At 36.6% G+C, this 26882-nt stretch overlaps 2 protein-coding genes across 7 annotated transcripts; one reads left to right on the top strand and one right to left on the bottom strand.

Moving 5' to 3' along the window:
* The first annotated feature begins 5814 nt into the window (after nucleotides 1–5814).
* LOC110106820 (microtubule-binding protein TANGLED1) lies at nucleotides 5815–7275 on the top strand. The gene is made up of 4 exons (XM_028697275.1): nucleotides 5815–5895; nucleotides 5982–6124; nucleotides 6231–6289; nucleotides 6407–7275. Exons 1-4 carry the CDS (start codon nucleotides 5815–5817, stop codon nucleotides 7273–7275), a joined length of 1152 nt encoding a protein of 383 aa, XP_028553108.1.
* A 6046-nt stretch (nucleotides 7276–13321) lies between these two features.
* Nucleotides 13322–19109, bottom strand: LOC110106804 (EEF1A lysine methyltransferase 4-like). 6 transcript variants are annotated; one of them, XM_028697329.1, is made up of 9 exons: nucleotides 18519–19108; nucleotides 16566–16679; nucleotides 16206–16274; nucleotides 16056–16075; nucleotides 15905–15957; nucleotides 15767–15797; nucleotides 15599–15680; nucleotides 13847–14028; nucleotides 13322–13382 (listed from the first exon to the last, which is right to left on the bottom strand). In XM_028697329.1, exons 1-8 carry the CDS (start codon nucleotides 18703–18705, stop codon nucleotides 13874–13876), a joined length of 711 nt encoding a protein of 236 aa, XP_028553162.1. In that variant the 5' UTR covers nucleotides 18706–19108; the 3' UTR covers nucleotides 13322–13382; nucleotides 13847–13873. The 6 variants fall into 6 exon arrangements, with proteins under 6 accessions (XP_028553162.1, XP_028553169.1, XP_028553163.1 ...); XM_028697336.1 differs by lacking the exon at nucleotides 13847–14028 and having other exon boundaries at nucleotides 13335–13382; nucleotides 18519–19109; XM_028697330.1 differs by lacking the exon at nucleotides 13322–13382 and having other exon boundaries at nucleotides 13568–14019.
* Nucleotides 19110–26882: the final 7773 nt, after the last annotated feature.

Here is a 26882-nt window from a genome sequence, read left to right as displayed (position 1 = left end):
AAAATCAGATGCTAAACATAAAAAAATATGTAGCAACTGACAAAACCCTATCAGCACTTGCTGCTTAACAAGAAAAATCTGTAAAAAAAAACTGAATACAGTGGAAGTAAGAACAAAAAAGCAATTGAGCAACGAAGCAAATAAGCAAGTAAGCAATAAGCAATAAGGACTCAGTGCAATCTGCAAGAAGAACACCCAGGTCGCTAAAATTCCCCTGGTTGCCGAGGAGAAGCCAGCTAATCCAGACCATCCAAGGGGAGGAAAAGAGATTGCTGGCATCATCGTCCTTCAAAACACCCAGCCAGCCCCTGGTTTCAAGGAGAAGCCGTCCAAGGGGCATCCGAATACCTTCCACAGCAAAAAAGGCAGAGATCAAGTGAGCAAAAAAGGCAGAGATCAAGTGAGCATATCCGGTAGTTGGTGAAAGCATTTCCATTTGAAAGTCTTGTGTAAAACCGCCCTTTTAATTTTATAAGTAATGGTCTCAAGGCTGTCAATTATATTTCCAAACATTCTGTCATTCCGCGCTTTCCATAAGAAGTAAACAATAGCAGAAGTTAGAAGATACGTGAAGTTTCTTCTATTCTTATCAGATTCCATATTCCAAATCTCATTCACCTGCCACAGATTGGGCCTAAGCATCATAGAACTCATTCTAGGCAAGAGGCATTTGAGAATTTGGAACGAAAAATCACATTAAAAAAGAAGATGATTTTGAGTTTCAAAGTGTGTATTGCAGAAAGCACAAGTAGTAGTAACAGGAATTCCCCTAGCAGCTAAAGCCTGGTTGTCTTGAGACCATTCTTAAAAGCAATCCAAGAGTAAAGTGAGTACCGCAGAGTATAATGTTTATGACAAACAAAATTATACCAAGAAACCTTCTCAGAATCCTCAAAAAATTGCTTAGTGAAAGTGCTAAAGGAAGGTTTAGTAGGACTAGTCCAACAGCAGTCATCCAGCGTATTAGAAATTGGGATGGATAGAATCATATCAGCTAAACACGCTGGAATAGGTAAAGAAACGTTCCAGTTACCGTTAGAAATAAAACTGCTAACTTTCAAATTAGAATTGGATGGTGTGATCATATAATGAATGTTTTCCTGCTCCAGGCGTTCAGCCACAGATTACCCAAAACACCATGGGTCCCAAAAGAATGACAAATTGCTGCTCAGTATGATTTTGAAATTGAGAGTGTAGCAAACATTTAGCAACAACACATAGAGCCTTCCAATAAACTGAGCATTTAGGCTTACTGGTATTCCAAAAAGATCCGTATTTTTCCTTCCACCAGTAAAAAAGGTAGCTTTTAGAGTTGTAAAATATCCAAACCACAGTACAACCACAAGCAAAATAAAGAGACTGAATGGAGGACACCCCGAGCCCCCCATAAATTTTCGGTTTGCAAGTCTCTTTCCAAGATATCATATGCAATTTTCTCCTGTTAATGTCCCCAAAGTAAAGAAACCTAGAACAGAGGCTTTTGATCTTTTTAACACAAGTTTTAGGAATCACAGTCCCACGAACCCAATAGACAAGGATGTTGTTGATAGTATAGTTGAGATATTGAAGTCTACCAGTCATAGAGAGGATCCTTGCTTTCCAGCCATCCAAAGAAACAGAAATCTTATACAATAGAGGCTGAAAATCACAAATTTTCAGTTTCCTAGTGAAGATCGGAATGCCAAGATATTTAATTGGGGTTGTCGAAATTGGGATATTCAGGATATTGCTGATAGCATGTTCATCTAAAGTATTCTTAGAGAAAAGAATTTTACTCTTATTGCTATTCACTTGAATCCCGGAGATGCTAGCAAAGCTAGAAAGAATGTGGTTCAAAGAGTGAGCATTGCCCTGATTAGCCTTAGCAAAGACCAAAAGGTCATCAGCATATAGTAGATGAGAGATAGAAAAGTTCCCAGCCTCCATACCAATTAAGGAATGATTAGATCCTGCTTCTTCAAAACAAAAGGATAAGCTATCCATGACAATGTAGAAGAGATAAGGCGATAGAGGGCATCCTTATCTGAGGCCGGAGGAGGAGTGGAAGTAACCCTCAAGGGATCCGTTAATGGAGACAGAGAAGTGGACAACAGAGATACAACCATTGATCCATGAGACAAACACATCAGAAAATCCTTTGGAAAGCATACGACCAATCAGAAATTCCCCAGAGACAGTGTCAAAGGCCTTGTGTATATCAAACTTAACACAGAAAAAAGACTGTTTAGGTTTGATATTGAAATCTTTGAGCATATCAGCCGCCAAGAGAATATTGTCAGAGATATTTCTGTCCTTGATGAATCTGTCTTGACTGGGGTGAATGATGGAAGGCATAACATCTTTCATTCTATTAGCTAGGATTTTAGCAATGATCTTATAGAAAGTGTTGCAGAGTGATATTGGCCTGTAATCAGCAATGTCTTGAGCATGTGGCCTTTTAAGTATAAGAGCAATAGCGGTTGCTTTAGCATGCTTAGGCATAGAGCTAGTGGAGAAGAAGGATAAAATTGCCTCACAGAGTTGTCTTCCAATTGTGTTCCAAGAAGATTTGTAAAATTCAAAGGTGTAATCGTCTGGGCCAGGAGCAGAGCAGTTAGGGGAGGAGAAAACAGCAGCCTTTATTTCCTCCACCGTAATTAGAGTGATCAATTGAGGAATTAAACTTGCGGGGAGTTTGAGGTGAATGGGAGCATTCCATCTAGAGGAGGTGGATGGTAAAGCAGTGTTGAAGAGCTTTTAGAAATGGCTGACAATAGCATTATTGATATAAGCTAGGATATTGAAGGTCCCCTCAATAGTCATGATACTCCTAATTTGATTGGAGTTGTGTCTAACATTGATCCTAGAGTATAAGAACTTAAAATCGTCCTCCCCATTTGACATCCATTTTGCCTTAGCTCTTTGAATAATCCAACCAGACCAATCAAAATTTTTAGCAGCTAGTTGACCGTTGATGTCTTTAAGTGCCAAATTAATTTCAAGGTCAAGAGGGGAGGCCTGAATTTGACTCAGAAAAGAGTTTTGGATGCTAGTGAGTTCTATAATTTCTTGCTGGAGAGAATTGGAGGAAACCCAGATCTTTGCTTTGATGTTGATCTTGAGAGTTTTAAGCTTCTGATAGATGGCATGTATAGGGCTGCTATGAAATCTTTGGGAAAAGACCTGAATAAGAGAATCACAGAACTCATTTTTAGTAAGCCAGTAATTTTTGAAGAGGAAACTGTGTTTCTGATGTTGAGTTTGATCATTGTGCAAGATAATGGGTTAGTGATCAGAAATCCGAGGGCTATCCACAATGTAGTATGAGTTAGGAAAACTATCGAGCCAACTGTTATTAACCAGCATCCTATCGAGTTTGATATGAATAGGGTTGTCCGCCCTTTGGTTAAACCAGGTGAAGTAGTGTCCAACAGAAGAGAGATCATGTACAAAAATATTGAAAATTAGATTATTAAAATCTAAAACCTTGCTATTGGTAAGTAAAGAGCCACCAGCTTTCTCATGTTGTGACCTGCAGCAATTGAAGTCACCTAAAATAATCCAAGGGCCCGAAATACCAACAGTAATGTCATAAAGATCCTTCCACAAAGTGAGCCTCTCATCCATAGAGTTCGAGGCATAAACCACAGACACACGATAAACCTCAGTATTGCCAAAAAAATAGAGCCATGTATTAACTTACTAGACGTAAAAAGAGGCTTGAAATTCACTGTTGCCGTGTTCCACTTTATCTAGATACGACCTGGAGAGGCAAGGTCGAAGTTATCATATGAGCCTTCAGCAGCAAAAACAGAGTGTGTGATGTTAAACTAGGGGCTGCGGAGAGAAGGGTTGGTGATTCTGGTTTCTAAGAGAAAGATCAGATCAAGGTTAAAGGTTTTGACAAAATTTTGGCAGCAAATGGCTTTGTCCGGGCTATTGAACCCGCGGGTATTCCTGGACGCCATGAGAGGGAGTCTGGTCATTGAGATTTTGAGGTGGGTGTGGTGGCCTTTTTAGCCGATTTTGCTCTTGTGGATTTGGTAGAGGTGGTGTTAGGGACATTGGGCTGGTTATTAGTGGAGGAGGTCGAAGGTTTAGAGGTGTCAACCGGTTTATCCCTATGGCCAATCTCAGAAGGGAGGCAGCCGTAGATGGAGGGTCAGTTTGAGCGCCTTGGTTTGAAAGGGCATCAAATTTATTCTTGGTTGAGACAGGAGGGGAGGTATGAGCATTTGGAGATGGGATAATGATGGAAATGTTGTGTGATGAGGTGGTGTAATCCTCGGAGGGGGAGTTAAGATTAGGCATCAAGCTTGTAGCTTCTACAGCCAAAACAGGTGGGTCTGTAGAAGGAGGGGGAAGGAGTGGTGGGGGCTGAGTTGGCAGATGGGGGGTAGTGGAGATTGAAGGAGGTTTGGGAATTGATAATCTGGGTGGTAGTTTCCTTGGCTTGCGGCTGGTGCTTCTACCACGGTTATGAGTGGATTCAGTGATTTGTGGGTTGGGGTTTTTGGGGCAGGCGTTCGGGGCATGCATTATGGAATTACAGAATGTGCAGTGGGTAGGCTTCCAATCGTATTGCACAGATAGGGGGAAGGTTTTATCATCCACAGTATAATAGATCACATCCGGCAGAGGGGATGATCTACTTACCTGAACACACAGCCTGGCGAAGGTAAGTTTCGTTTTGGCCGCTGTAAGAGCATCCACAACAAGTGGAATTCCTACACAACTCGCAATCCTTGAAATGCCGTCGGGAGTCCAGCAAGAAAGTGGGAAATTTTTTATCTTTATCCAAAGTGGGATGGAGGGAAACTCTTCACGGACTGGAACAAACTCCAGCGTCCATTTTTGAAGTATAAAGGGTTTATATAAAAAGAACCATGGCCCGCCAGACCATGCCATGTCGTAATCCTCCCTGTTGTTGAACTTGAGGAGAAAGAAGCCCTCATCCAAGGTGAGCAAAGAGAGGGAACCTTTCAAGCTCCAAGCTTTTTTGATCGTGGAGAGTAGGGCTTCGTAGTACGGCCTTCTACCGATCGAGTAGCCGATTAAAGAAAGTGCCCATTCAGACGAACCAGCGCAAAACTGGGCGGAGGTGAAGTGCGCAGTGGCGTTGTCAGTGGGGTAGTGAGATATCGAAGAGGTAAACTCATTCGACACTAGCGGTTGCGATGCGAAAAGGTTCTTCCAGTCCTTAGGAAGAGGAGTGGAGGAAGAGGGGTGGGGGTTGCACGGAGGGAAGGATGTGGAGGACATCCCGGAGGGGATCCTCCACGAAGGAAGACGGTGGCGGCTAGAAAACACAGAAAAGATGCGAAACCCTAGTAGAGGAAAAGCTCATCAATTAAATTTTTTTTTTGTAATAAATAGTTGAAATATTTTCAGACTTTTGGCTACAAACCGAATTACGAACTACGAACGAACTAACGTTGTATATGCAAAAAGACATTTATACCCTCCATGATTCATTTGAAAGTTTATTTAGCTTTAATATTTGTTTATCCTCTTAAATAATTTCCTTGTAAGATTTTTTTCAAGAATTTCTATGCATTACATTTGTCATGATCGTATAGACACGTGGCACGCCATGGACGCCTTCGGGACCACCCATTGCTGTTCATCATTTAGTAGAGCAAAAAATTTGCGTTAGATTTATTAAATAAAAAAGGAAAGTAGCCGTTACAAAGGGTAGATAGACGACCGTTAAAATCCAGTTTAGATACGTTAGTGGAGTTCAAACTCCCTTTCAACTCTTTCAAATCTCCTTAGATAACAAGGTGGAAGAGAAGAAGAGATCTAGCGATAGAACAAGTCGGAAAGAAATCAACAATGGTGGCTAAAGCTCCCACCATCCCGAATAGAATGAACACTGCCATCAATCCAATACTCATCCGAGAAACAATTCAAAAGGTATCCATCTTCTCCTTTCAACCCTCTTCCTCCTCTTATTTTCCGTCTTTGTTTCTCCCATTTCTTATAATTTTTTCTGTGCAAAGGTGGACAAATGTATTACTCGTTTGCAAGAGATCCAGTTCACGGTGACCAAAGGCACGAAGATTATCTCCGGCCTGAAGGTCAGCCCACGCAGCACCAGAGGATACATCAGAACCAGTCACGGTTGCAAGCAAGAATCCTTGAGGTTTGTATGTCCATTCTCCATACCAGAGATTCCTGTTCAAAATTCTCTGGTTTCCTCTCCCCCAGTACCAGATTCAGGTGCTTACTTTCTTTTTTAACCCCTGAAGGTTGAAGACTGTAGCAGCCAAGAGATCACCGGCGTCAAAGTTTCAAGAAAAAGCAAATGGTAAAGACTAAAAAAAAATCCAGGTTTTCCTCTGTTATCTTCATTCTAATTGGAGATCGACTCATTCGACTCATTCCTCTTCTTCTTCCCCGCTTTTCTTTCTGCATTTTATTATAGCAGAGGACTGGAGAAGGATGTCCATATCTGCTATGCTGCTCAACGAAACAGTGGCCGAGATTCTCCAAGCAAGCAAGATAGTTTCCAATCTTTCAAACGCAAGCACAGAAATTGACCCAAGAACTCCGGCCACTGGCTCCAGAAGTAGAAAGTTAGAGAGCACAGAACTGAGGGCAAGGCGTGCAAGGGAAAAACAGACCATGAGTCGATCACGTTTGGAAACCGGCTCTCCAGTTCTTCGCAGATCTAGATCTCGAATAAGTTTTAAAACCACCTCTCCTCCTAACATAAGGGAGGCAAATATGACAGGATCCAGACCTTTGGTTTCAGTTAATCGGGTTTCGCCAAAAAACAGACCTTGGAAGAAGAAAACGGTTCTTTTTCCCAACCCGCTCTTTCACTCCACTTCTCCTACATCCACGCACCAGAAAATCTTCTTCAAAACCAGATCTCCGATTGCTGCAAGACCTTCACAGACTCCACATAAGTTCTTGATAAAATCTCAAAATGCGACTCTGAGTTCACAACAAAAAAGCTTCTACAAAACCAGATCTCCTATTGCAAGGCCTTCACAGACTCCACATAAGTTCTTGATAAAATCTCAACATATGACTCTGAGTTCACATTTCAAGAGCAAGAAGGCAGTGCCTGAGGTAACTATTTCACCAGTCAAGACTAAGGGATCTGCTTCGAATCAACGGCGTTATTCTTTTTCTCCATCTAAACTGGCAAACAGGTTAGTCTCACCTCTCAAGACGAGGCTTTCCTTTCATAAAGTAGGGGGAGGATTGATGACAGGGCTGAAACAGAGGCCTAGTTTTACTGCTGCTACGAAGCCGCCAGCTACTCGGTTAACCCGAGGCTTGTGAAGAATAGTCGGAGAGTTACGAAGGAAATAGTGTGCAAATATATCTGTATAAGAATATCTGATTCTTTCATGTCCAGTTTTAATAAGTAGTGAAACTTCATCGAGTGGATGAACATTTGAAATTGACTAGCAATTAGTTTTTACAAAGATTTACTTGTTTCTAGTTGAGCATTGTCAACACTGTTTTTTTTTTTTCCTACTTAAGCATTGTAATCACTGCTTCTTCAGAACAGCAGAAGAGTTGGTCTCCACAAGCTTCTACTTGTGATCGAGCTTGTTTGCTATTTTTCTTCTCTCTTCTGCTTTCATTGTAAGCCTAAAAATTTAGAAGAATATCATGAAGGTTATTCTAGCGCATATCATGAAGATATGTGAGAGCATATAAACTTCTAAGTTATTAGAACAACCCCAATTTCTAGACTTCTGAAAGGGGCTCATAGATGTGAAATTGGGGGTGTTTTTCATATGGAGAAATTATTACGCACGTAGTCTGAACCGATCGGATTTGTGAGAGTATACAGTATATGTATAGTTTTGTAAAAAACGGAGAATTTTCAATGTATTTGTTGTATAACCTCACAAAGTAAAAATATTATCTTTTTTACTAAAAAATACATGTAAACATGTGTGTTTATAGTATGTAGAATAGGTCCTAAGACATTTCGTGCAAATTAACACACATATGTATAGCATTGCAATTTGATTATCTTGAAAAATAATACTTGTATACAAATGTATATGACTTAAAATGAGTTCAAATACTTATAACAAACATTTATGCACTACATACAATTTTAATAATTTTAAAAATAGCACATATTGATCAGTGTATGTACCACATAAACCGGATTCTAAGCTTACATAAAATCAGTTTTTACGAATTTTATTCATTTTTTTTTTTACATAAGGGGTGTGCATCTAATACATCATCAAAAAGCAATTTGATCACGTGTGTCTTGATGCATATTTAAATTTGAAATTTTTGAAACTATATACAGAGCCATCCAAACTCTGGTAATTTGAATTAAACATCTCAATTCAACAAACCCATCAACATCTAAAATGATGTAATTAGACTTCAAATGAGCCCAAATCAAAGACTTGAAGGCTGAAGCATAATTAGAAATTTGAGGTATTAATTGGAGGCAAAAACAATTTTCAAATCTCACATGCATATAATCAATTTAAGCATCTTGATAATTCTAATAATATTAGCCAAAAATCATCTAATTTCAACATCATTAAGAAACATAAATGCTAAAAGAATGATTTACAATTAAAAAAATCAATATAAGCTTTCTTATGGAGTGTTTCAAATTTTTATTATATTTATGGAGAACTTCACTCTCAAAAATATATAAATAAGCTCACTCTCTATTTGAAAGGGAGTTTAGATCATTGGTTTGAAATTCAAGAGAGCTCAAAGACTTAAATATTTCCAGAGCTCCATTGGACCATTGCTCGATCATTGTCATTAGCCCACTACCTGATCAATGTTGTCATACCATGTCACGACCCAACCCGACCGGGACGGATCCCGCTCGCATCGGGTCGTGGGGCCTGAACTTTCAGACTGACTGAACTGATTCCAGGATCTGGCTTTGGAATTTGTTTCAGAACTTTCTTCCAAACATATAGACAAAAACAGACGCACAGAGCTACTATAAACATCAAATGCAGCGGAACAGATCATCTATCTTTTTCTTCCTCAAAAGAATCATGTACAAATACAGCTCATGGCTTTCAGACAGAAAGAAAGACAACAGAAAAGCCAAAAAAACTAAAACAAATAAAAGTGCAAAGGAATTGGACCACAAATTACAACACCTTCAGTCACATGAATCAACATTATCTCTAACTTAAGAAATGCCTTATTCAGAACAATCTAAACATCATCACATCTAGAGGAAGGAGTTGCACTCATTTTTGGAGAAATTGAGGCAAGTCCATCTCCAAATCTAGTGTCCTAACTCTAAAAACATTTTATGAAATAACTCACAAAATTGTTTCAACTATACCTACCCTCAATATCACCAACACTTAAGATTTCTAATACAAAAAAGACTCAAATCCCTAGTAACACCTAGGTAGCCCCCTATCTAACTTCTCAATTTTCTTAATTGTAGACCATTCACAATGCTAAACCCTCCTCTAATTACTATTCAAGACAAAGACCCCGACACAACTCATGAATCATTTGCCAATTTCATAGTTCTTCAAACCCTAGACCTTAAAAGAACAAGCAATAATCATACATGTTATTAGTTTCCTAGAATGTAAGGGTACTTCAAGCTTAAGATTGTGTTCAAGAATGGAAGAGGTTGATCCGATACATGAAATTAGACTTTATTTGCTTATAGAAACAAAGTGAGTCAAGACATTTTGTAGGTTCATTATATATATATAATAATGAAGAAAGTTATCACAATTTTTTTGTAAGGAATGGATGGAAAATATTGAATTAAATGGAATTCTTTGTATATCTTCTTCAAGCCTATTCTCTTCACCCCTCTACTCATCCATGTCAAGGTTGTTTCTTTTGGTGATTTCAAATGTCTTATTATGTTAATATATGCATCCAATAATGCTAAAGAAAGAAAATAATGTGTGGGCTTCTCTTCATGATATTTCTTGTTCACTCAATGTAGGGTGGTTAGTCCAGGGAGATTTTAATTATATTATCTTTAGCCATGAAAACATTGGAATGGATCTAATCCATTAAAATAAATTAAATAATTTCATAGGATCTTTCAAACTAGGGTTATGGAACTCCTAATATTGGACTTTGACATAGTCAAATTTTCATATTGGCAGTACCATCTCCACCAAATTGACAGATTTTTTTTTTTTTTGCATCATTGAGTAGCTTGATCTATTTCCCTCCTCTTTCCAAAAAATCATCCCATCTATGTCTTCATATCACTCTTCTTTCTTCATTAATATTGGACATTTTAGGAAAATAAGCATAGGTTGTTCTCTAGAAGCCATTCTTCTATACTAAATGAATTTAAGGCTAAAGTGGCCTTGGCTTGGGATCAACACACTATTGGAGATCATGTCTTTGTGTTATATAAGAAACTCAAAGTCCTAAAACTCTCTCAAGAATAATATATGACAAGAAAGAACTATTTATATATATTATATTGCTTCTAACAAAAAAAGACTGGAACCCGCCATCCATCTCTTTGAGAAAAAAACTCTCACAATCCATCTTTGATAACTAATATTAAAATTTTAGAATGAAATATATACTATAGTAACTATTCTTGAAAGCCAATAAGATAATCAAAGGGCTAATTCTACTTGGCATATCAAAGGAGCTGATGGCCTCAATCAAGTAAAGGAAAAATAAAAAACATTAAACTCTCCATTTGGATTTGTATCTATTTATCTTGAGATAGCAAACTTTCTCTACATAGTTTAAACATTAATAAAATCCTAGCCCAAATGATTTCATGGCTAATTTTTTTAAATTTTTGTTGAGACATCATTGGGGATCGATTTCTCCTACTTGTCCACCATTTCTTCAAACACAATAAATTGTCAAAGTTAGTTAATCATTCTCTCATCACTCTTATTCCAAAATAAAAGCATTCTAATTCATTGGCTATCTTTATACATGTATTCTTATGTAATGCATTCTATAAATTTATCTTCAAAATCTTAACCAATCATCTCAAAGAGGTTATTTATCTTACAATTCACCCATCTTAGTCGGCATATATATTAAATAATAATGATCATGAAAACCTCTTATGCACAAAACTTGGCCGATTCAACAAGCACTATATTTTGCTTAGACAATCACAAAAAGGATTCCTCATGGACTTTAACATATGGATAACTATATTTATTATAAATGGCCCATTCTCTATCACCCTTAAAGAGAAATCAACGACTACTTTACTCTCAAAATGGTGCCCTTCCTATTCACCATTGCTATGGATGTCTTGTCTCCAAGATGAGGAGGTTATTTCTAGTAATTGTCCTCCTATCATTAATAAGTAATTATCAATTTCTCACATTTTATTTGCATATGACCTTTTAGCTGTTGATAAAATCAAAATCTTAACCATCCACTCCTTAAGCAAAATCCTATCTATTCTTGCTTTTTGGATGAGTTCGAAGATGAACACTGCCAAATCTAAAATCTTTTTCTTTAAAACTGTTCAAATTTTTAAGAAAAACTTAGGTATCAAAAAAGGGATTTTCCCTTTTAGATATAATGATCCTTCCTCTTATTAATGGATGGCTATTGACCAAAGATTATTCCACTTTGATCAATAAACTAAAAGATTGGTTGGTTGGTTAGAAAAAATTATTCCATTAGGAGGCAAATTTCATTTGATCAGAATATCTACTAACAATTATCCATAGATTGTCTCAACCTATAAGACCATTTTAAAATGATTAACTCAATTACTCACAATTTTTTCTTTAATGCCATATATAATGGACTTAAACAACTCTTCCTAAAGAGAACTTTAGAACTGGCTTAACACCTATTTTAACTTTTAACCAGATATGTGGCTTGGAAAATCTTTCTTCAATCTAGTTTTCTACCTCAATGAACTTTAGTGCTTATGGTTCCATATGGTATAGGCATCCCATAAGAATTTCTACTTCCTAGAAAGTGATCAAGAAGGCCACTCATACCATGAAAAGAAAATCAAATTATTGCATTGGTGATGGGACTTTTTTCTCCTTATACCATGAACCATAGTGTCCTTGCATGAAATTTTGGGACCTAAGTGCTTTCACATTTTAGCTATTTGATTTACCAAGGAAGCTACAGGCTTCTTGATTTGTTGGAAAGCATTAATATTGATTCTCATAATGCTATCAAGAACATCTCTATTTTTCCAACACCTGACAATATTCAGTGGAGAGATATTATTACTTACTCAAAGCTGCAACATGTTCTTCAACCTTTTAATGACCTGAACCACAATATAGTGAAAATATTATATTGCCTTATCATTTCTATTATGATTCATTCCATCCAACGGGAATGGAACAAATGAATGCTTACAATTCAAGCACTTCCTTGGCTAGGATGGTCGTGAAAACCAGGCTTTGCTTTGTGCGGCTTTTTTATTGCTTCTTAAAATAACTTTTTAGTACAAAAATTAAAAAAAATATACAAAAAAACTGTTTTAAGAAGCAATAAGAAAGTCATCCCAAATGAAGCCTCAATCTTTTGGTTGCTTATAAACTTTGAAGATGGAAATTCAGAACTCTAGGCCTACTGAGATCAGCAAGTTGGTGAATTTATGATGGATGGGCTGCTGGTTTAAATTGGTTCTAATAGATTGGCTGCAATTTCTTGCTCATATGTCTAATGGCCAATTCTTGGACTGTGGGGTTGCCTTCCCTCCACAGTCCAGTTGTTCCTTTATTGAACCACTTGGCCTCTTACTCTTTCATTCTTGTTATCTTTTTTGATGTTGCACTGTTGGTGGGACTTGATTTTGCATTTTGTGGCTGGTAATTTTGCTCTGTTGCTACGATTTAATATATCACTTTAGGGCTAATAGTTTTGGTGCATGTTTTTGTTTCCAAATTGTTTTTGCTAACCTTTCTAAATATATGTTTCCTTTTTAGAATTTTTATATATTGGACTTCATATATAACAAATCATTTAGTTAGGCTTCGTTTGGAATGGCTTTCTTACCGCTTCTTCAAGCAATTATTTAGTATAGTATTTCCAAATCAGTTAAGAAACAGTAAGAAAGCCGTCCAAATGAAGCCTTCATAAAATTGGGGTTTGCCCAATATTTCCAAAAATAAAATGTTGACAAGTGTTAAGAGCCAACATGGAACAATGCCTTGTAAGCAACAACATCTATTTTTTTAAAACGTTGACAAGCGTTAAGAGCCAACATGGAACAATGCCTTGTAAACAACAACATCTATTTTTTTAGGCCTTCTCCAACTAAACTCCAAACGCATGAATGGCGTCGCCGCAAGCTCCAGCCGAACAGCAAAACTTCCAGTATTTGTTTGCGGGTGAAAACTGTGACGCTAATATTGGCATTGCACTGTTCACCTGCGTTATTTTCTATCTTTATCCGATTTGCAGAAGAAACGCGCGAATGTAGGAAAGACCTGCAAAGGGCGCAAAATAGAGTTCGATTAGAGATGAATCACAATATTTTTTAGTTTAACTACATTTTGGAGTGAAGATGAAGTTTTCGGTCGGAGATGCCCTTAGGACTCAACAAAATTAATGGATAACACATAACAGTCAAGAAATTCTTGCCGCCAATTCATGAAAAGTAGCTTCAACTATATTTTTATCACAAAAATTGTCACCAAAGTACATAGCCTGTGAACCAAAACAGGCAATTATAATTTATACAATGTTTATCAGCTTGCAATAGGCTTAATGTTTCAGGAACAATCCCAGCGAAACTATTATCTATGGTTCTTATTTTCTCTAATTTTCATCTATCTAAAAAAAGAAAATCCAAATACCTATTGGTGTAAATTGCAATAACAACAAAGTTGAAGAAAATTGCAGTTGCCACAACTTCCGAAAGAAATCCATCAATGGAACTTTTTCACCATACAAATTTTCAGAGAGCCTTGAAGCCACTTTATCCTTCCATCTTCTTGCAGAAGTAAATATAGTGAGACTCTGGATCTTGAAGAACATATTCTGGTGGAAGCAGACCATTTTCAGTCAGAGGAACAGGCTCCATTACTGATCTCAATGAGCTGCTGTCAACTGCACTTTTAAAATCTGGCCTAGCTGTAAAAATTCAGACAATATTGGTGAGATATGATTAAGAAGGCATTCCTTTTTAAACCCTTCAACAAAAAGGCAAAATCTGCCTAAAGAATGCAGTGATCGTTGTTTAGGGTTTAGGGTTTAGAATTTCATGATTTTCTTATTTCAGATATATTGTCAAAGAAATCGATTGTTATGATCGAGTTATTCTACAATGCAAGATATATCAACTTCTCTATCATATTGAAGTATGCTATTAAATAGCAGTTTATTGGTGTCTAGATAAATATTACTCTATCATGGTGTCATATACCTTTTTTGCATGTACTAATTTTTACTGTACGAGCTCGTGTTAGATTTATTATGTGGTATGCAGTTATCTTGAATTTATAACAAGTATATTAATGTAATTTAGTGTTATTTCTTCTTATTTAAATCTATGACTGCTTTAAATCTTGAAATTTGTTGTCAAATATTTTCTTAGGATTTAATAGGATTTAACATTTGTTATACCAAATAGTTTTCAGGATTTAACAGCCTCAGGATTTACTAAATCCTACAAAAGTTAAATCCAATCCAATACCAAACAGCCCCTTCAGTTTTCATCAAAGGTAATGAATAATTATTTTAAGATTGATTGTTTTAATTTTACAAATTTTAGGCTCTTGTTGTATGACTTTCAGCAACTCATTAGATCATCATAAAAAACCCAAGGCAAAAGACACTACAACAATGTGTTTAGGAAAAACAAAAAAGAATTAATCTCCAGAGAAAATGGCCAAAAAAGTCATTATTTTATTCGATAATTAACCATCAAAATTATATGATCCTACACATTTCTACAATAATAGGCCTTATTCAAAATGACAAAACTTCATAATAATAGCATGATAATGCAAAGATCATACATAAGAATCAAATAGATGTTTGCATGCATGAGAATTAAAAAAGATCTAATCGGATGAGCATAAAACAGATAATGACCAACATTATCAACATCAAACATAAAACACTACACGCCTGATAGTCAATCTGATAATGAATGGGAGAAGAAATCCTACAATGATGGATCAAGTCCTGTGATGTTCTGCATCAAAGACAACATAAATTTGATAGTTGACTATTGCTTGATATAGAATTATAAACAAAAAATGTATTGCTAGGCTGTGGAAAGGTGATAAACATGGAGAAGGCAAGATCACCAATGATACTCTGATGTCTGAGGACAAGTAAAGCATAACATTACCTCAACCATAGTGCACAATATTACTGTGGTTGAGGCAGTAGCATCAATTAGTTAATTATTCTTTTATAAGCAAAATTCACTATTGGAAAATCGTCAATTACCGGCGGTATTACTGGCGGTCAAAGAATGGACGGAATTACCGATGATTAAACCGGTCATGTGACAGCCGGAAAAGTCATCTAAAACGCCGGAAAGTACCGCTGGTAATTGACGATTTTCCTGTAGTGACTTTAGTTAAATTTACATGATGCATATTCAGATGCTCATAAAATCATAGATATAGCCAACTAGAACTGCAACAGTAAAAGCTGAGGGGTCATGGAAGGAAAGATTTTAAATGCTTACGTATAATGTACAATGTGAATTTCCAACAGCATCCAGGTTGATTCAGATGGGGAATTCTCACTGACGGGTCACCATATGTTATCTGAAATTAAAAAAATTGAACCGAAGGATACACAGATCATATTGATTAATCAAAGAGACATGAAACTTTAAGAATACAAGATATACCAGCATAAATATCCCTCCAGGTTTAAGAAGCCTACAAATTATATGATATCAATTGTCCGATGTCAAAATTGCATAAAATTGGGTAAGAGATAAGAAAAATAATCATTTTCCATAGCCAAAAAAGAAGATGAAGAAAACCTGTTCACTTCATATATCATCTGAGAAGCACTGAACGGAGCATCAGTGCCGCACTAACAAGCCACAAACAAGCAAAGCAGCTATAAAGAATCAGAAATTGAATAACAGTAAAAAGGTACAAAAGATGCAGGAGAAAAATAATAATAATTACCATCAAAGAATCCAGAGTCCCTTTAAAGCAGTCATCAACGCAGAACAGGAATAAAGCAGTAGCAAACGAAGATAGATTAGGTCTTTACTTATTTCAATGGGTCCAGTTGAAAAATTGCACCAAAGCAAAGTTAACTAGACAAACATATACCTTTATCAATTACAGAATCAAATGTTTCATCCAAAAAGAAACTCATTTTCCTTACATCCATTTGCATATCTATAGAAATATCACATAAGGATTCCAAAATATAAAATTTGGTGCCGGCAGATGGAGAGATTATTCTGTGCGGACACTGGACACAGCTTATCGTCCAGAGGCGAATCAGGTACTGCCACGTCATAAAATACCGAGCAGTACTGAGCCGCGATAACGAATAGGAGGTGACGTGGCGCATTTTCATTGGGCTCTGGACGGCGTTCGGCGTCCACACAGAATAAGTCATCCTGAAGATGTGTATAGGAGAAAGACAACTAATTCATTAGGTGGGACAATTGTATAAGAGGATACACTTCAGTTGTGGAATATGTGCACGACTCTTGATTAGTATGTCGATCACAACAGACGATATGTCAATATTCATTATGTCTACATAGCCATCATTCACCATATCTTCGGACATAACTATTCAAACAGATTAACAGATAATGAGTATTACCAACAAAAGGTTCATAGCGATCCTGCTAAGAGAATTCCTAGCATCTTTCCTTGTCCTTCAAACCAATGGTGAAAAGACAAAAAAAAATCTTAATTAGAGCACATTAATTAATGTAATTTTTAACGGCATAAATTAACTATTACTGTAAGAAACTCCAAATGAAATGAGCATATATACATATAAACATTTAAAACTTATGTGCACACATGCCCTCTAAAATCTATTCCTGTTTCAAATATTGCACAGATTTCAAATATCCTATAGTAGCCGTTCATGTTTTGTTTGGGAAAAAAATTAATCTGTTTATAACCCTGGGGACAATCCCAAGGCTAGAAAATAAGGAAAAAAAATGGGATCAAAATATTTCGTATGAACAATGCAGGATTTTATTTTGAGATAGTGTGATATAAATTTTGATTGATTGCTCATATTTTGCACTAATATCAAAGCAATCAAATATATTTAAGAAAATTTACATATATATCACAAAATTCTTCTCTATTATACATCTAACACATAATTTTTCCTATTTGCTTACATAACAACCAAATCTTTAAATCACAACAAAAATATCAGTAATAACAATTTATTTAAAATAAAATATACATTTTCATACATACACTTTATTGTGATTCAAATACTAAAATGATGTATAACTTTATAAAAAAATTAACCGTTAACTATACAAATACATAAAAATTTTATGGACCATAAGTAAATCCCCCTCCTTACCCAAATTTTTTCTAAAAAGAAGAATTAGGCCTCATTTGAGGCGGCTTAATTTTGCCTTTTCAGTTTTGAAATGGCAGAATTTTTTTATTGTTGATTGAACGTGCCGTTTTTGTAGAAATACTTTTTAGAGAATTATATTTTTGTACTGTTTTCAAAAGCTTTCTAATATTAATTTCACGGTTAGAAAATCCAGTTCTCTCAAATAACAATTTTAAAACTACTTCTAAGCACAGAATAACCAAGCCAAGCATTAATGAATCGGAAGTCACAGAAAGCAGTAACAAATCAGGCTACCGCATGCCCAATTTTGAAATCCACTTCATTCTCTATTGGGCTGAAAGTTTTCTTTTTCACCCTGTCGACTGATTTGGTTCTGAAGCGCTCCCTTACTCTGGTTTTGAGGAGTGTTTTTGCTTACATCACTTCTCAAAACTGGGTAGATATGGCTCTCACACCATCCAAATTAGTCACTGATATCTTTTTGAAGCTTCTCTGGAAGCGTGGAACTGGGTTGTACATCCTCAACTCGGTTATGTCGCCTGAAGCCTGTAGCCTGTAGCTTTTTAATTAGGCTGTTTCTGTCAGTTTTTGATAGAATTATGTTTAAAGCTTCTGGTTTCCACATTCTATTCTTGCTATAGAATGTTGGTTGCTGCTCGGGCTTTAGTTTTATTTTTCCCTGTTGTTCTAATTATGTTGAACTTTGTATTTGCATTTTATTTCAATAAAATGGGCTATGCCCCAAATTTCCCTAAAAAAAAAAATCCACTTCATTCATTCAATCTAGTTTCAATTATTAAATTTAACTCACTGGACCCCTCCTTCGATAGATTGATCAATAAATTGTGCTTGAAAAAAATCAAAAAATTTCTATTTTAAGTACGCAAACCCAAAAGATCTTGAATTGCATATCATGAAAGTAATTCATCATTGCTTAAAGAAAACTTCATTGACTGTGCAGCAAAAAATATTAAATAAAGTACACAGAAATTGCAAAGCAAGAAGCCCTAATTGCAAAATTATTGGACAAAAAAACCATTTTAGAGAAGGAAGAAAAGAGGAGGAAGAGGTACGCGCAATGCCACAGCCGACCATCAGGATCCGGGAGGAGCTGGGGACGAATTTGCGTACGAAGGGGCGGAGGGCAGAGTATCGCTGGTACCAATCGAAGGATGCGCCGGCCTCCTCCAAGTATCTAGTGTTCCAGTACTCAGCGTTTCCGTAGTCATAACTGCTGCAAAGCGACGAATACCTCATCATGGCTCCAACGATTTCTCTCTAATTGCTCCAGAGAGACTGAGTGAACGGAACAAAGAGAACTCAGACTCTCGGAGATAGAAAAGGAGTGAATGGTTCTGAACTTGCAGATCTTTTTTTTCTTCTGCTCGAGTATTTATTGATTACTACATGGGAGTTGAGAAAGAGGGCCCTTTCCACCACACAAGCACAACAGCAGCAACACCAGCACGCTCTCACCACCAGTCGTCCAGCCCTGTCGCCATCAGCTTCTTCCATTTTTATTTTCTTCAAGTGCAAATTTTTCTCTTTTCTTTTTAAGATCTGCAAATCATTTCTTTACAGTTTGTCTTCTAGAAGGTAATCGATCATCTGCCTTCGATCAGGGATTTGCATTATTGAGTCCTCCTGCTTCCCTTCCCAAATATTTTAGTTCTCTGCACAAATGCCGGGCTTTCCAAAATTGTGGGCTAAAGTCATTTGATCGGATAAAAAATCTTTTTTTTTTTTTTTTGACTTCTAATTGTGGGCTAAAGAGAAATCACAACAAATATAAACAATATCAAACCCAGCGATAATGTTGTCATATAAACCATTCAGTTGCATCAGTTTAAAAATTATAATTGATCCAAGTAAGAAAACTATTATGAATATTGTGGGCATTTGGCATTATAATTAACTCTATCATAGCCTCTAACTCCACATTGACTATACCTACATTGTATCGCATCCTTCTCCTCTTTTGAAAGCATTCTATTTTTCTTTGGATGACCACTTCTAAACTTCGGTAATTGGGGTAATATGATAACTACATTTATTTCATGTGGATCCACTATCTTTTTCTTCAACTACATATATATTTTAAGCATGTGCAACTTATCATGCATAATATGCACAATAGTATAAGCATAAGTTATAATAACTGACATTGTGATTCATAGCTGCTACCAATGCATGTTCTTATAGAAGATTCATTAGATCAAACTTTTTATATGTATATATCGATCATATCTTATAAATTTATATTAATATTTAGGCCATCATCTAGGATATGCAATTTAAATTGACTAATGGGGTATATGATTATGTTTGAGCCTTATTTGGGTGTTTATCCGATTCTTTTTTTATTTCCTTTGCAAAAGTAGTTATTATGTAGGTTGCAATTTACATCTATCAAAGAACTATGTTTACAAGGGGAAGGAGTCTAAATCAATGGACATTAATGAACCATCATTGATGGACGTTGCACATGACACAATCAATTCGACTCGATGGTCCGGTGCTAATAAAAGTAGCTTACTCTTCGTCTAGCGAAGCAGGGCTTTTTTTCATAGTAATAGTGGGTGGTCTCATGAGATATAATCTATGTCGGCCGTCGGAATCAAACGAAGGTCGAAGGACCATTCGATTCATTAAGGGGGACAAACTAGCCTATTTGTATCCGGAAATAATTTCACTGAAAATTACCCCATATTTTCTCATATGAATAATATCACATGAAAAAAACAAATCAGTTTTAAGCAAACTTATTTACATCTTCAACAGATCTTTCGAGATTGTCCAACATAAAATATCATTCTTTCAAAAAAAAAAGATATGATTCTAATAAGAAATCTGGAATTAAGATTGGATAACATTGTATCCAACATGAAACAGAAAATTGTTGAATTCCATTTTCAATTTCAATAGAGAAGAATCCTTCGTTTCTGGTGCAAATGATCTGGGATGGAAGGATTTGAACCTCTGAGTAACGGGAATCCTTCAAAATTATAATAATAGTCATTGGAAAAGAACATGCTTCCTTGGTGATAATGTTGAAGCTCTTTGAAGTACAATTATCATCAAGTTGTATTAGTTTTCAGAAAATAAAGCATGAGCACTTCTCTTAAAATTAACTTCATTCTCAAGATAAGAAATTATGACTATGGTCATAACACACTTTATCAAAGTATCTAAAAAACTCTATTATTTTATAAACCTTAGAAGTCAAGTGATACTCCTCATGATAACTATCCGTTTAGAACTTCATCATTATATTCATTATTATATGATGATTGCAAGCTCGATAGTGTGCCTCTGAAAATTTTGTTGATAAAATATCGACGGTATTGTTGTCAATTAGAGATAAATATCGAATTTTCATTGTGTTTATTGACTGACTTAATCTTGTCATAAAATATAATTATCAATTATTATAAATGCCATAAAATAACTCTGATTATTGGAATCTTGCGTCACTGCCACAAGCAAAGTAACGCCACGACGTGTATTCAAGAATATTCCATCCACACCTAACATTATGTGGCATGCAATTTTGAATTATTAAATATAAATAATCAAAGCGAAATATGCATATTTAAAAATCATCTCTATTTTGATATAAATCAGTAATTAATCCTTGATTTTTTTTTGGTGTAGCATAACTATAACTGTGAACATCTTTATTCACAAGCTCCTTCAGCATGTCTTTAAAGAGCAATGGATATATAATGCTTCGTTATCTTATTTTTCACCTATAATTGAATTTTATTTCAGGGCATATAAACCCCAAGATTTAAATTAGAAAAAAATGTATATTTTTCCTTTTCTTTTCTTTTCTTTTCTTAATCATCAATTAGAGTTTACTAATTTCATTTCATATAATACAAGCAATGAAAAATATAAACATTGCTATACATTTAATATTTATATATTGGTCCAAAATCTAAAATAGTATGTACAATAATCATGATATTCAACGTAGAGTAGCCCATCACTAAAACACGTCATAATCACAAAAAGAAATACCAACACATGCAAAAAGAAAATCTAAGCCAGCTTCCCAAATCAACCTTACTCCACTAGTTCCTTACACTTATCTAAAAATATGTAAAAACCATATAATAAGAACAAATGCCTAAAAAGTCACCAATATCTACAACTAAAATTATGCATAATTTTTTTTTTTTTTTGGGAAAATTGAGAGCTTGACCCTTTCTATTAAAAGACAAGGATTACAATATAAAAAACCAAAAATGCATTGCCAAAGAAAAACTACGCAAGCAGCAAAACCTGAATAAAACAACTATGAAACGGAAAAAAAAAGAACCCAAAGCCTGTCTGGCCTAGATTTAGAAATAAATTATCTAATCATGAAGCGATCAGTCTCCTTTGGTTGCCCGTAGACCGTCCAAAAGGAGTGGCAGGATTCATCATCGTCCACAACCCAAAATTTAGCCTGCCATAACACCAAAACATATCCAGAGACGAAGCAGCAACAGAATTTGGATTTGGGCAACAACAAAGGTTGCCACCAGCAAATCCAAAAAATGAGTTAATAGCCTGCCATAAAAAACCCGATCCGTCCAGCATCAATCCAGCAGCAGTGAGAAGAAAGTGGCTGCAACCACTAATGACAGCAACAATAATCCTTTTTCTATATCAAGTGTTAAAAAATACATGTATAAAATTTTAAGGATATTTATGCCCTTTATTTTTTATCTTGGCATAAAATATTTTTAAAATATATAGACATTCACTATAATTTTGAAAACAAAACAATACATTTTTATAAAATTTAAAACTCATAGCAACAGTATAAAATTTAAATACATTTGACTAATATCACATATTATAATTTGAAAGGGGTCCTGCTGAGAAATGTGTTAAGACTTAAGACATATCCTTACACAATTTTTTTCTCTGTAAACGCTCATCTAAATTCTTTTTAGCAAATTTATTATACAAAATGATCTTGCAAATTTCACCATCAATCGATGATAGCTATATTGAAAATTCTAAGTAAGAACTGAAATATGCCTCATTAAGCTTAAGAAGAAAGCTAATTCTCATGCTAACGTAGATTTTTATTAGATCAAAAGAGCTTTACGATTTGTCTAGTTGGATGTTTTAAGGTTTTGTTTGGTACGGCTTTCTTACTGTTTTTTAAATCAATTTTTTAGTACAAATTTTTTTAGTTCAAAATATTTTTGTACTAAAAAAATTATTTTTGAAAGCAGTTAAAAAGCTGCCCCTAGGGGTGCAAACGAGTCGAGTCGAGCTCGAGCCAGGCGTTGTTCGAGCTGAGCTCGACTACCAGATACTGAGCTCGAGCTCGAACTCGAGTCGAGCTCAAAATCTAAGCTCGAGCTTGACTCGTCTCATGTCGAGCGGCTCGTCGAGCGGACTGTCGACCTTCGAGAATAAAATGTTGTCGTCGCGTCAAGCTTAGTCCGTCGTCGTCGAGCTCAGTCCAAAGTCGAGCTCAATCCCGAGCTCCGCCGTCATCATCATCGTTCGTTCCGAGCTCAGTCCGTCATCCTCGTCATCGTCGAGCTCAATCCCGAGGTCCATCGTGGTCGAGCACAATCCCGAGCTCCACCGTCATCATCATCGTTCGTTCCGAGCTCAGTCCGTCATCCTCGTCATTGTCGAGCTCAATCCCGAGGTCCATCGTGGTCGAGCACAATCCCGAGCTCCACCGTCATCTTTCCATCCATTCCGAGCTCATTCTGTCATCGTCGAGCTCAATTTCGAGGTCAGTCGTGGTAGAGCTCAATCCCGAGCTTCACTTACTGTCGTCTTTGCATTCATTCCGAGCTCAGTCCGTCATCGTCGAGCTCAATGTCGAGGTCAGTCGTGGTCGAGCTCAATCCCGAGCTTCGCCGTCGTCGTCGCGTCCTTTCTGAGCTCTGTTATCATTGTCTTGTCCGTTGCGAGTTCCGCCATCGAGATCTGATCCGGCGTTGTCATACTGAGCTCATTCCCGTGAATCCCGCCCAGTCGAGCTGACGAGTCGAGTTCGATGCCTATTCGAGCTCGAGCTCGTTAAGCCTTCGAGCTTGAAACTGTGTTCGAGCTCTACTCGCGAGCTCGATTAGCTCGGTTCGTCGAGCCCGTTACCGAGTCAAGCCCAAGCCGATTTGCTCGGTTGAACCCCTAGCTGCCCCAAACGAAGCATGAGTGTAAAATATATAGCGTTTTTGAATATTTGGGTGTTTGGACGATTGAGTTTCAAATGCAATGTATTTTGGAAATCACCTCTTGTTAGGGGTGTCAAAATCGGGTTACGGGTCGGGTTCGAGTCGAACCCGAAACTGACCCAGGTTCAAACGAGTTGACCCTAACCCGACCCAGGTTGGTAAATGGGTCGGAAATCCAAACCCAGACCCGAACCGACAAGGGAAGCTGACACGGGTGCGCGCAGGCTGGACTTAGGTGCGCGCGGGTTGGACGCGGTGCGCGTGCGGGACTTGGGTGCGTGCCTGAGCGGGCAGCTGGGACGGAGAGAGCGAGCGCGGGCTGTCTCGGCGAGCGCATGAGCAGGCGCGAGCGCAGGTGGGCGACCTCGGCAGGTGCGCGGGTCGCCTCGGCCAACAAGCGGGCAGCGCGCTGTTGGCGTTGTCGCTCGGGCAGGGCAAGGGCAGCCTGGGCAGGAGCGCGGGAAGCCCGGGCAGATGCAGGCAACACATGCTAAACTGGTTGGCAACCCAGCAACCCGTCTGGTCAACTCGAACACGAACCATTTTTGAAACTGGTCGACGACCCGTTTTGAAATCAGGTCGGGTCAAACCCGAAATTTTTGTGTCAGATTTTCGTGTCATGTGAAATATTGACACCCCTACCTCTTGTTCATTTTAAGTTTATTTGGAATTCACCAGTTTTAAGCGAATTTTAAGTACAAAACTTGGATAAAATTAATGCCTCTACATCGGCCACATTTGCCATCTACCGTCGCCATTGATGACTGTCGTCGATCTAGGAATGCAATGCTAGTTATTTTGCATTCCTTTATTTCAAATCAAACATAAAAAAATTAAATCTTGTATGTATAACATACTCGACCAAGCAACTCAAAATTATATTTAATATATTTACATTATTTTTTTTTTACATCAAACCAAATAACTCTTTAGAGAATTCCTTATCTTTAATGATGCTTATTACATTCTCATCAGCGGTTGACTTGCCCTGTATGGTAGCATTATCGACTCTATGGTAGCATTATCGAATGAATTGCAGCTGATAATAATGATAGTATTGCTACAATCAGTAAAAGATTGAATTATGCTTATCTCATATGTGACTATTCAACCGCTAAGATTTTATTTGGGACATTTTTTTTACTATTTCTTGAAGCAATATTTTAATATAAATTTTAAATTTTTACTAGAAAGCTTGTTCAAGAAGTCGTAAGAAAGACGTCTTAAAAGAAATCTAAAAGAGAAATGTCTAATATTCTCACATGATAAAGGTGATTGTATAATCTACCACATCATGAAAGATGAATCATGCTAATTTATGATCCTCCTATTAGCATGATAAGTAGGGGTGTCAATAAATATCTCAATATGCCAATTCAATCCAAACCTATTAAAAAAATTAACGTTATTGTTGATCTGTTTAATAAACGGGTTGAAATTAAGGTTGACCGGCAAATCCACTTTTGACCCCAAAAAAAATATCATTTTAAAAATTTTCCCCTTAAATTCTTCCTGTTGTGATTATGATCTTCATATTTTTATATCAAATAGTGAAACTATATAAATGATAAGTTATAATTTTTTTAATCAAAACAGGTCGGATTTAAGTCATTCGGGTTGCTAGTAGGTTATATTTGGGTTCATTTTTTGACCCATTTATTAAACGGGAGGGATTTGTATTAATTGGATTAATGTCAGATCAATTTTGAATCGAATTTGAATGAGATCATTCCACTTGTTTTTGACACTTACTGATTATAACAATATCAATCATGTCATGCATGATGATAGTAATTATGTACCATTTTATTTCTTAAATACAAAATTATGTCAATCCCCTATCCACCGACATCCTACCACATGTTGAGTTCAATAAATGCAACTAAAATAAAATAAAATAAAAAGGTATAGCAGCATGTATAGCTTGTGAGCGAGGGCAATGACAAGTCTGATCGATACAAGAAGACACCAACATGCCCTATGCTGGCAATATATGTTGGAGCTCGGAAACAAGGATATCTATAGGGCTGTCAATATTTGACACGGCTTGAAAGTTCGACTCGAACCCGATCAGAAAATTTGGGGTTATGGTCAACCTGGACCCTAAACGGATCGGGTTCATGTTCAACAATTCAACCCATTTTAAAAATCGAGTCAGGTTCGGGCTAGCCCTTTGACCTGAAAGTGACCCGAAATTGATCTGTTTTGACTTGAAAACCCATTTTGACCCGGAAACCTGAGATTGACCCGTTTTCGACTCATTTGACACATTTGTTTACCCGAAAACTAACAATTTTTTCACTGTTCCAGATCATTCGGGTCGTTTCGGGTTGACCCGGACCCGAAGTGGGTCGGGTTCGAGTCTGACAAACTGATCTGTTTACAAAAACGAGCCGGGTTCGGGTTGACTCGAATAATGCAGGGTTAATTTCGGGTTCGACCTGAACCCGACCCGTGACCCGAAATTGACACCCCTAGACATCGATGGATCAAGATGAAGAGTTTGACAAGCTCGTAGACAAGGGCACCGACGGGTCCGGCAATGTATCATGTGAGATCCATTAACAAAGTTAATATAGTAGCATGTATAAATAGTAAAATTTAGATGTTAAACATATAAAGTATAATATTTAAGATGCTATTTATATAAACCTCTTTTTAAAAATATATCCTAAATTGTAAATTAGATATATTTAATGTAGATTTATTTAATGCCCAAATATCTTACTTCCTCAAATTAAAGTTGGATATAGAAACACTAAGCAATTATTTAATCCAATTTGGAGTTTGTTGTGACAATCCTCATTTCTTAGGGCAGCTCCAACCAAAAAACTCATTTTCACTTCAAAATATAATAATCGTCAGCAAAAAAGAATATTATGTGTATATTCTTTTTCATCTCTGTTTTTATATTTATTTTCAATCACACCCTTATATTTATAATTTTAAAAAAGTTTGTGGGTGAACAGTGTGAATCAAATATTGACGTCACACTATTCATTGTCGTGTAATTGCGACTCGGAATGTCGGGCATCGGACTATAGAATTTGGTCGGAGATGCCTTTATGTACTTTGATCTTAGCCGTCAAATGTATATTATCATTAGAAAATGATTTAAATTTTAATTTAATAAAGTTTGCGGCAATTATCAATTCATTCAATGATTCAAACCGGTTATTTCTCTCATAATTGATTCAGACCGGTGAGTTATTTAGGTTCGCCAAGTCAACGAGTCATTTT

This window comes from Dendrobium catenatum, unplaced genomic scaffold (assembly GCF_001605985.2).
Source record: "Dendrobium catenatum unplaced genomic scaffold, ASM160598v2 fragScaff_scaffold_106, whole genome shotgun sequence".
Lineage (NCBI taxonomy): Eukaryota > Viridiplantae > Streptophyta > Magnoliopsida > Asparagales > Orchidaceae > Dendrobium > Dendrobium catenatum.
This window is presented reverse-complemented; position numbering and strand designations above follow the sequence as displayed.